Source organism: Nesoenas mayeri, assembly GCF_963082525.1.
Source record: "Nesoenas mayeri genome assembly, chromosome: 8".
Lineage (NCBI taxonomy): Eukaryota > Metazoa > Chordata > Aves > Columbiformes > Columbidae > Nesoenas > Nesoenas mayeri.
In genome coordinates, this window is record NC_137554.1 from 16,312,878 (window position 1) to 16,324,968 (window position 12,091).

Below are 12,091 nucleotides of genomic sequence, written 5' to 3' on the forward strand. Positions count from 1 at the left end.
AAACACCAGAAGAAATAAGGTAGAACAGGTTGAGGTAAGCCACACTTTTTTTAAAACTTATTTTTAAAATAAAAATCAGAAATGTGACTTAATCTGTGATGGCCTATGGCAAGGCTACAGAAGATAAGCCTGCCTTTTATTATGTGCTATCAGATAAACAGTAAATGTTGTGACAGTGTGGAATGCATGATGGCAAACAGGTCACAATATAGGTAAGATTTTTAATTATACATGATGAGATAGGGTGGTGAGACAAGGCTGCATAACACTAACACAAGCCTTGACTATAAAATATACATATTATTTGCATTTTATTTGGAGTTACATGACACTAACAGGTTTGTTACTAACAGCATGGATTTAGAATGAATGTACTGTATGCTCTTACCCATTCCAACGGAGCTTCCAGAACAGGTTACTGAAATGATATGAAACAGTAGTATCAATGTTAGGTATCAGGTTGTAAGATGGAAAACAGTTGTAGTCTGTAGAATGTAGTGCATGTTAGACAACTGCGCAATCCTGTCAGATAGCAGTAGCTTTATAACATTAAATTTTTATCCCCTGAGAAAGGAATCCCAAGGAAGTAACTACCACTTTAAACAATTTTTACTTAAAATGTGCACTTGGGGATTAATTAATTTAAAATCTTCAATTATTTGCTTCTGTGTTCTAACCACTGCTAACCTCACAGCTGAAAAGTAACTTCTCTGTATTCACTGGATTATGGGTGACCCAGTTAAAAGGCACTTGTGTAGATAAGTGTGTCCAGTCCCAAAATACTCCTGTGAAGTTCCTTTCACAGATATTGCAAGATAGCACCCACAAGTTTTACTCTGGAGTCAGAACTAGAATAGAAATCTTCTGTTCTATGCCACCTTTACTTGCATGGTCAAAAAAAACATCATTCAAAGAAATTTAAGTTTTACCTGAATATATTTTTTTGGGACAAAATGTAAGCTTCGGCCCCTTATCAGCAACTGGGGACACTACCACCATGTAGACATCCCCACAAGGTATCTCAGTGATATCGCAGTGACTTAGACCCAAGCTAGGGCTACAGGTGAAATTGCCTTTGGAGCCATGTAAATCAGTAATGTAGTTTATCTTTTCATCAGAAGCTCGCCAGTATACCCTGATACCATTATTGCCGAGTCGATATAGCTTCACCCCAGAAGGGCAGCAAGCACCTAATAAAATAAGAAGCATTAATATGCACATTTTGCAAACCCACAATACATTACAAGTTCCTAGAGTGCATTTTAAACCACATGATATGATTACTATCACACTAGATACCAGTATTTCAATGAGAAATTATTATTTCACAGAAAGCCAAAATAATTATTGAACTGAACTAGGAAAGAAAATGTTCTTTCAGGCTCATATTATGGAGCTGGAATTCAGCCATTGTTTTACACGCTGGAATATTGTTGCACTCTCCTGATTATGAAGGCATATCAAGGTATAAAGGACAAGGCACCAGGGCTACCCTGGAGTGCCCAGAATCCTCTTGTGGTCTCTAAAATGTCATTATGCCATGGCATAATTTAAATTAAAAGATTGGTTCTGGAGCAATGTTATCAAATCTTTTTTATATGGCCACCTGAGGGCTGTGATTAGAACAGGGTTTAAATGATACATGACAATAATCCAAAGTGCATTTATTCAAAAGAAGGAACTGTGAGTGTATTAACTGTATTGAATTTCAGCTGCACTATTTGTATAAGAGAAACACCATACAAAGTAAGTTGTATATTGAGTCTTTCCTCCCAATTGCATTTACAATTTACATACTGGAAGAATATCCTTGATATGTGCAACTGGATGTCAAACCCGTTTCACTGATTGCTTTCAGAGATACTGTATAGTTGGTGCCGCACGTGATGCATCCCAGGAGACAGTAGTTCTGAAGGGTGTGACACTTTGCCCGTCCTTTTGGAGACTCCAGTGTTGTTACATATGTCTGTGCACCCATCCCAACAGACCAGCTGATATTTGTTACAGACTCTGTCACTTGAGTTAGTATCAGGTCACTAGGGCAGCAAGGAGCTTAAAAGGGACAAAAAAATAGAGCAGTCAATTCTGTTTTGTACTTGGAAATGGAAAGGTATTTGGGGAGGTTTCAGTTAGAACAGTACAGGATCAAGAGCAAAGGAATGAAGACATGCACACTTTCCAGGCAAATATTAGCATGCTGAAAAATACTTGACTATTCCAGCAAGCTTCTAATAAACAGAACGTCAATATAAGATCAATTTATCTATAACAGAGAGTTATAACCCTAGAATTATTCTAAGATGACTGTTCATCAAGATACTAAAAATTACTAAAACTTGTCATCAGAATATCAGGGTACATTTGCAGTTTAATTAAGCAGGGTTTGTCTCTGCACCTCAAGACATATACCTTAGTCTGGTTCCATTTCTTTTTAAAGTCTCCTCTCTACAATGTAAATAATGACTGCAGCTAAACTGCCTGTTAAAAATAGATCCTGGTGTACATTAATGTCTGAACTGCGCCTAAGGATTGTCTGGGTAATTGGTACAGGACAAAACTCTGCTAGCAAATTAATAGCAGCAAATGTGGATAGGATGTGCTTTTAATCTGTTCTTCACACTCTTTATTTGTTGACATGACATCACCTCATTGCCTCTCCTGGTAATATGAAAAGTCAAAATGCTGACAAGGCAGTTATGCATTACATTAGTGGATTACATTATCATATTTTAGTCAGCTGTGCCACACTGTAATGCCGAAAACATCTAGAGAGACATAGAACTATTTTAATATTATGCTGCTAAATATTTCCCACATACCTGTCTCTAAGGGGACACTGTAGCTTGGTAAGCTCTGTCCTGCTGGTGATCTTGCTATAGCACTAACAGAGAAAGTAGATCCACAGGGAAGATTAATTAGGGTACAGGAGCTTCCAGAGCTTGTGCAATGCCAAAGTCCAGCCTCTCCTCTGGCAGTGACAATATATGTAGCTTCTTCATTGTTAGATTGCCAGTGCACGCTGATTACAGAAAGAGCCTCCTTTGAGATATTTTGAATTTCAGGACTGCAGGGAGCTGAAATATTTAATATTAAGAGTATTTAAACAGATTGCTTATGCATACTGTATAAGTTACACATTAAAATTAAATTCCAGTTAGAACTGACAAGCTGCTTTGGAAAACATATATGATCCTTAAATGTTTACTTCTGGTGAGAATTCAGAGCATGTGACAGAACTGAGAACATAAGGATTTTACACACAAAATCAGAGATGAATTGTAAATCTGATTTTCAAAAACTTGGAGTTATCAGAAGCAGTCTAGTAATGCTTTTAATCCATATTATCATGAAAGTGTCTAACTAATTATTTCTTCTGCTAAAGAAAAATGAGAATGATCGTAATACCTGTTGCCACAGGCTTAGACGCACACGACATGTTGCTGCCCCTGGCCTCGCTGAAGGCATAAACGGTGACATTGTAGCGGGTGTCGCAGCGCAGGGCGGACAGGGTGCAGGCTGTGGCGGTGCCGTTGCAGAGCTCCAGGCCGCCCCCGCCGGCAGCTCGCGTTTGGTAGAGTTCAGCTCCGCGGACAGCGGCCCAGGTCACCTGTACGGCGTGGCTGGACACGGCGGTGGCGCGGAGGTCGCTGGGGCAGCAGGGCGCTGGGGACAGAGACAGGGCACAGAGGGATACCTGAGCATCACCTGGAAACTGGTGCAAAACCAAAGAGACGCGTTTCACTTCTCCATGTGCTTCGTGTCTCAAATCTCCAAAAGTCACTGGTATTGTGCGAACAGTCCAATTAATTCCAGACTTGTTTCTCGAATCAATTCAGTACCCCTCCTTTCAAGAGCGGGCATTCTAACGCATGGGTTAGGCATAGGAATTATGCATATCCCTGGTATTTTAAATTACAAAGCATCTAGAGGTTAAATAAATCTAAAAATGTTCTTCACAATTTCCCATTGAACTCACTACTTTTTCATTTTCCAAATGTGAAAACTCTCTATGAGGAAGTTTTAAGACTTTGGTAGACCCTTCATAAGGCAACAGAAAAACAAACAAACAGGACCAGAATTCAAATGTCATGCCAGGACTGTGTGTTATTCATATGTCCTTGCCTGAAGATTGTCAATCATTAAACTATTTTCAAGTTTGTAACATGTTGTTGCACTTGACTATGCAAGTTCAATTCAACTGCAATGTAAAGTGGTTCTTTTTCTCTGCCAACCTTCATGTATTTTGCCCAAACACTGAATAAAAATAGAAGTTTAAGTCATTATCTTTCAATAAAATTGTCCAACCAGCTCTACTATAAACATAGTTAAATGATCTAAAATGAATTTTCAAGAATATGTTGCTACTTACCAGTAGTGTAGTTGAATACATCACCTAAAGGACTCTGCCCTGCCTTGTTATATGCAAACACACTAATGACATAAGTGAAGCCACAGTCCGACTGGAAATGGCATTGAGTATGTGATGTGTTGCAGTGCACTTCCAAGCCATCATCACTCTTCACAAAAACCACGTAATAATGACCAAAATCGACGCTAGACCATGATACCAACAAGTGGCCAGGTTCATCCTCTTCGATTGATATATTAACCGGTGCACAAGGAACTGAAAAACAACATATTTAAAGTGGAAGAAAAAAAAGAATTGTAATCAGAATATTTTTATTGAAGTTACACTTTCAGAGAATAAAGGAAAAGAGGAATATATAGAATTATTCTATTTAAACTGTTCTGCCTTGTTCAAGAAAACAGCAACTTTTATGCCTTTACAGTACAGAGGACGGTAGTTACATTTAGATTAAAAGTATTATTTTTACAGAACAAAATAGAAGCTACCTTCATGTTTTACAGAAAAGAGATCTGCTTGAGAAGTGCCTGTAAACAAAGCCAGTGGCACCAGGCAGTATTTCAAAAGGAACTGGCACAGCTTGAATAGCAGTTGGCATCCAAAAACCCTTTATGTAAAAACCGTTTATATATTGGTATGAAAATCACTGGCTGTGTCTGAATAGAACTGTCCTTTCCTCCGATTTCCTTTCTCGTGGCATCCCAAAACGTCATACTAAACTGCAAACTCCATGGCTTTTGCTTAAATAACATTTACTTCTAGTTCAAAGAGTTTAGTTTGCTGCTATTAGAATTAATATATATGATCTAGCTGATGCAATGTTGGCTGAGATCAGAGCCCACAGCTTAAAAGTTGTCTCTTGCCCTGAGTTGCTCATATCAATGAGGAGTCAAAATAAGGGAGGTTGCATTAAATAATTAAGTAAATAATGTTGTATCTTTAAGGTAGCACATAATAACATAAATAGTTTACGTTTTGCTTGCACAGGCAGTTGATCTAACTGGTCAGGAAGCTATAGACTCTGACATAGCAGCGGTGCTAAGGAGCTGAACTGAGCAACCTTTTTTCCTGACAAAGCTGCTACCCGAGAATGGTCTGTGATGGTATCTCCGTTTAGCTACTTCAGCTGAATGCAGTTTTGTTGAACCTCCTTTCTAACTAGACTTAACCTCAAATGGTTCTCAGCCAAAGGCCACTCCCTCACAGATTTCTCCAAATCTATTTGTGACAGACCTGATACAGCACAAAAGATCTGTTATTACTTACATTAGTTTACTCTCAGAAAATGGACTTTAGAACAGGTACTTCGGGTAAGAGGAAAATGCAAGTTTACTGTTTCAGGCAACAATATATAGATGATTGTAAGCTTTTCTCACAAAAATATGAAGTTTAGGTTATTGTCCCTGAAATAGAAAGGTATATGGCACAGTTCATGCACACAGTTCAGAAGCAGAAATAACTGAGAACCACTCATGAATTGTAATAGACTAATTTACATTTGAAATGAAAGAAATGTTTTTTTAAATGCCATAAGCTATACAAGGATGAATGACACATACTAGTCTTTAAGCTTACTGCATCAGTAGGTTTACTAGATCCAGCATCATTGTATGCTGTGACAGAAAAGTAATATTCAGAGCCACACTGGAGTGATGACACCACGCAGGAGGCAGAAGATGTGTTGCACTTCAGTTTCAAGAGTCCACTGGAGGCTGTCACGCTGTAAATTAGAGCTCCTTCTGCTGGCATCCAAGAAACAATAGCTCTTAAAGCACCACGATTAAAAGCTACTTGCACGTCCGCTGGTGCATTAGGACCTACGGTATATCAGTTTGGAACACATAAACATAACATAGCACATGCCTACAAAGATCATCTTTTTCAGAACTTGCAGACTAAATACAATTTTTGTGGTGCAGACCTTACCCTCCTTCGACATTTTTTTGAATAAATAGTTCTAGTTGTACGCTGTCACAAAGCTTTTTGTTGAATCTCCTTGCCTTATTTAAAAATTTGCTTCTCACAGTTAGAAAAATCCTTAAATCAGTCTAAGCTTGTGTAATCCTTATCCAGGCCTGTCCTAGGTACAACTTTAGTGGTAGTTAGTGCTATCTTTGACTCAGTAATATTTGTTAAACATAGCCATGTCAACTGAGGTTTCATGAACTTCAAGATGGGGTAAAAATTATATGACTGGAAAATCTGCCCAGTGTATCTTAGAAAAACATAACACGATCATACATACACATAAATATATATTTTTTCTTAATGCTTATTTAGTTTCAAAAAAGAAAATATCTTACTTGTTCTTTGGTTATAAGTAAAATCATCTCCAGGTATCCCATCAACATTCCAGGCATATGCCTTGATAGTATAGAGAGTTCCTGGATCTAGATTTGTAAATATCAAGGAGGTATTGGTGGTGTTCTCCTTCAGCATTCTGCCCAAACCATCAGATCTCATGAGGGACACAGAGAATCCAGCTGCCATATACACAGCTTTCCAGCTCACTGCAATAGAGTCACAACTCGGCGAACTAACAGAAAGAACTGGAGCAGCCAGGACTGTTGAGAAAGAACATCAATTAAGCTTTTGTTTTCTTGGTCATACTGTTTGAAAGAGCCAAATTTGAAATGAAGACACAGAAACGACAATCACCGAGCTCTGGGAGATAAATTTAGCAACAAGAGAAACAGAAAAATAAATTAGTGCAAGACTGATGGAATAAATATGGAAACTGATTTGGTGCATTCATCACGATAATATAGGTTTTGTAAAATGAATGTAACACATACACAAAGTATGAAAGGTTAAGTGTGTGGGAGAATGAAAATCACCAAGAACACATTGCATTTCCTGTCCTCTAAGTTTTACATTATCTCATTACTTTATACTTTTAGTTGTTTCTTCATTTCTTCCATTCCCTCAAGTTATGTCTTTTGTTTAAATAAAATTAGATTTTGTTAAAATAAACTACAAATATTCATACAAGTTCTAGTAAAACTTTCTACTAAATGTTTAACTTACAGTACTGTCAAAGTAAACCATTAGTTCAGACTCTTGTCCTGGTCATTAAGCCAAATTCTAGTCCTCAAAAACTGAAAGGAGAATGTGATCAATACAGTTTAACATACAATATTACAATAATTCAGTACTGGGCTATACTGTTTGTTTTCTGTTCAAATTAAAAAAAAAAAAAAAAAGCTTGCATGAATGTTTTATGTTATGACAACAATACAGAATTTGAAATAAAAATTTGTAAGTCCACCTGTTTTTGCTTTTCTGAAAGGTGAAGGTTGGCTTTTTCCTCCTGAATTTATAGATCTGATAGTGATTCTGTACAAGGTGGCAGGTTTCAGTCCCATTACTGTTCCCGGAGATTTTGTAACTACAGTTTCAATGCAGGAATCTCTATCTTGTGCAGTCATCAGGTAACTAGTAGCCCCACGTACCGGTCTCCATTCCACTGTGATACTGTTGCTAACTTTTGAATAAGCTTGGTCAATAACAGGTATGTCAGGAGCTAAAACGGAAATAACGATAAACATACTGAAGCTGGGGAACTCAGCCCTGTGAAGCACCAAGTGCCCTGAACATTTCACAAAGTGTAGGATAATGGCCTATGCTTTCTATGAATGTTTAAAATTTAAGTTAAATGAAGTTTAAATTAGCGTTAACAAAATACACAGACACTTGCGATATTCTAGACCAACTTTCATCTTTCAATAAAAATATTCTAGCACTCTTGAAATCACTATTTAAAATGACCATTATTCAACCTAGGTTGCACTGAGAGGTCTCTTTTTGGTCTTGCTCTACAGAAAACTAACTATACTGGATGTTTACAGAAAACAATATATACAAAGAAGGAGTGGATGTTTATACAAAGCAGCCTGAAACAGGATGCTGAATCACGGACATTTCTGTATCAGAGCTACATATAATAACTAAGTTTGGAAGGGACTGTGGGAAGTCATCTTATCCAACCCTCTCCTCAGAGCACATATAATTAGATGTACAATAACATGACATATCAAATATTGCAATTATATGTTCTTCTGTTATGCTATGCTGCAGGCCATTCAGAAAGAGCTCTTGTGTACTGCAGTCAGAAAAATAACTGCAGAGGGTGTATTTCTTAACCACAAGTAATTTATATTCAGCAATCAGAGTCGAATCAACATATGTAGAGCAATTCCATCTATTGCAAGGCTGCAAAAAACTCACTAGAAGAGAAGAAAAAAAAAAAAAAAGATGAAATGAAGGTGTAGCCCACCTAAAATTAAGAAAAGGAATTTAAAAGTATTTGGGACGACAGTTCGCACTTTGAGGCAAACTTACTTATAGCAAGGCAGCTAATTTGGGATTTTGGAGACTCCAGCAAGCGTCATACACCGTTATACAACTCCTGAGCATTATGTCTGCTCTCTTAGTCCCAAGCATTTTCTTACTCAGCTACAGTCAGACAACTTATTTTGCTCCATTTGAAAAAATGGTAACATATATTCTATATGACCATGCCTATGGAACATTTGCAGGTGGGTCTTTTGCAATCTTTGAACAAGCTATTCACTAGTATTCTTTTTTTCCTTTTAAAATATTGTCTTTTGTAACAATTGATAAAAAAAATCTGTGCATGAAATCCTTACACAAGTCTAAGGGAGTTGCTTGCCTAACAGCAGTCAAGTTAAGAATATATAGCACATGATTTATATCAGAAATAAATTCTAGAATATTCATAATTCATATCTGTTTTGCCATAATTAAGCTAGCAATAGAGGTTCTTTTATGCTTATCAGGACAAACACTGCTACTGGTTTATTTTCAATTTTAATTGTAATAATTACTTTTATAAGAAGCAAATTCTACTGTAAAAATAATGGCTTTTTCTAAAATTATCAGTTAAATTATTTTAAAACCGGAATTTAAACAGAATATTTTTTCAGTTACATTTCAGTGATGAATAAAAAAAGCACTTCTGTTTATGTAGATTCTTCATCAATATACATCAATGACTTATATTCTGGAAGTCCTTTTGTGAATGAAACAAAAATACTGTTTATCAGCATCGGTACTGAAAAATGTATATAGCTTCACATCTGTATTTGTAATGAAAGGGTAGGTGATTTGGAAAGCTGCAGTCTGAGCAAGCTGTGTGTGGCAGGTCAGGGAAAGATATATATTTAAAAAAAAAGCAGAGGGGAAAATGAGTTAATCATGCTAATATTGAACTTAGTAGACGAGCCAGCAAAAGGTTTCAACAGGAATGGCAGCTGTTCCCTACCAGTACAATGAAACATCAAGGATAAAATCACAGTCCTACAAAGGTCAATGGAAATGATACTTCACTAAATTTCTTTTACTAACCTGTTGATTGCATAATCTGTGTTGCTGCAAGAATAATTCCATTCTTGTCAATGGCTTCTGCTAGTATAGCATAATTAGTATTGGGAATTAATGATGTGAGAGATCCTTTGAATGTAACATCGCTAAAATGAGCCAGTAATGAATGGCCTACAGTATTCACAGCTGTAGCTGTGACTCTGTAAGAAGAGGCTCCTGAAAACTTGGGCCATCTGAGACAAATGCTTCGTGATGTCACATTGTATATAGACACAGAGAAACCTAAAACCAAAAAGAAAATAATTATTAAAAAAACCCATTTCAGTCATTCCTGAATTTAGTTCAGTCTTGACAAAAACATTGTTCAGTGCCTTATCAAGCATCTACATGACCCAATTTTCAGATGATAGTTATTCCACTGAATTTGGAGTGCTATTTCCTCTCTTCAGTTATGTAATCTATTAATTACTGTACTAACTGCTGCTTTATCTCATAATATCACGTTGTGATTATGGCTATTTTTCTTAAAACTCCTGTATGCTAATTATTTTTAAAAATACTGGGTATAATCCATATGCGAATCTACAATCATTGTCAACAGTATTCCACACATGAATAGGATCAAATGCTTGTTTTGTAAATCATGTCTGCAATAATTAAGCATTTAAGACTCTTGATAGTGCAGTATATGCAGGAATGTGTACTATCACCAGAGAATGAATGAATACTTGCAATCTTGCATTCCTTATATCTTAAACTAGTCACTATTTACATTTAAGGCAATAGGAGCTGTAGGCACAAAATATGACATTGAATAAAGTACAAAATGTGATAAAACATTGGAAATATTAGCACTTAGGAGATCATGCTTCTCATGGTGCTGTTTTTTTTTTTAAATTAAAAGTTACAACAATTAATTGGGTGCAAATATGGGACAGCTCTAATCCTATTTGTAGCACAGTTATGTAGGTAATGAACAGCGCAATTTGTCCAGCTAAGTGTTCTCCCTGGTTCACACCAGTGTCAATGCGTAAGTGGTCTGTCAGAATCTTTGTGCTAGTGTCTGACAGAATTGGAACTCCTAAAAAAGAGGTTTAAAATTTATAAAGATATCAACATAGATTTTTAAAAGCTCAATCAAACTTTAAAACATTTTTTGTTCATGAAGCTGCTAGAACTTACAGAATGTCTCATTACAAATCACACATGTGTTTCCTTCAGACACATTCAAAAATAAGCAGGTAAAACCAAAACACAATTGTGAAGATTTACCTGTGTTAGCTGAAAAGATCTGAAAAGGAAGATGTAAAAAAAAATTATAAATACAGAGTGAAATATTTTGTTTGGAAAATTAAAAAACTAACAATCTTAGTAACTTAAAATATTACATTTTAAAAACACATTTTACTGATATGATGTATTTGCTGAGATTCCTTAAGCACAGAAAGTTTATGAAACCAATGAGATTTGGTACAGGTACGTAGTTCATATTACTTTATTACTTTCTTCTCTGAATCTGCCTATTAATCCAGTTTTCAGCTGTTGGCAGACTTTGAAAGACCTTGGGTCCTAAAATTTTATTTTTCAGTCACTTGCAAACACCGCAAAAGCGTAATAGTAACAAAATATGAACGTAGAAGTGCAAGTCAGACAGTCTCTAACTTTCGGTTTACTTTTACAAAGAGGGCAATATAATTGAAAACAGTTTCAAAGCAAATGAGTTCCACTCACCACATCTAGGCAGTTGAAAAGCAGTCCAATAAATATTGATTTACTTTTTGCAGTGCACATCTTGTCAGAACTTTATTCCAGCCTTGCCACGGGGACGAGCTTGGGCTGATCCTGCTGTGACTAGTGATATGTTGCAGCAGAGCTGTCACCATAGGTTTACACCCTGGGTTGAGAGGAGGCCACATTACCTTCCCTCCTCCCTGCCAGACAAGAGCCTGCCAGCAATCACCAAACCCTGCTGAAATGAGCCCAACCTAGCACTGAACTTCTAGGCATCTGAGTGGTGGGTTTTTCCCTCCTTTTACACGACGCGGTTTCTGTATTGCTTCTACAGGTAAAATAAACTCACTTTATTTTACAGGTAAAATAAAATAACTAAGGCCAACATAAATTCAAAATTTACTGTTCTGTTTATTATCTATTGCCATTTTTGTCCACTCACAAGGATCTTTTTTTTCTGTCAGGAATTGTCGTACACCCCTTGGAATGGGACACCGACTGCGAACTGCCCTTCCTCACGCTTCACCTTGCAGAAAGAGAAATTTTCCTCTCATTTCTTTGCATTCATAGGAGCTGCCGGTTCCCCCTTGATAACATGCCTTCCTGCCTTCACGCTATAACTCCTGACAGACGACTTTTAGGCGTCAAGAA

The 12,091-nt window shown here is 36.8% G+C and overlaps 1 protein-coding gene across 1 annotated transcript; it reads right to left on the minus strand.

Moving 5' to 3' along the window:
• Positions 1-311: 311 nt before the first annotated feature.
• On the minus strand, positions 312-11,500 carry FNDC7 (fibronectin type III domain containing 7; the record flags this gene model as incomplete). The annotated part of the gene is made up of 12 exons (XM_080349063.1): positions 312-418; positions 930-1,190; positions 1,798-2,052; positions 2,820-3,074; positions 3,406-3,663; positions 4,370-4,624; positions 5,926-6,183; positions 6,670-6,930; positions 7,635-7,889; positions 9,734-9,991; positions 10,982-11,000; positions 11,441-11,500. 12 exons carry the CDS (start codon positions 11,498-11,500, stop codon positions 312-314), a joined length of 2,502 nt encoding a protein of 833 aa, XP_080205189.1.
• Positions 11,501-12,091: the final 591 nt, after the last annotated feature.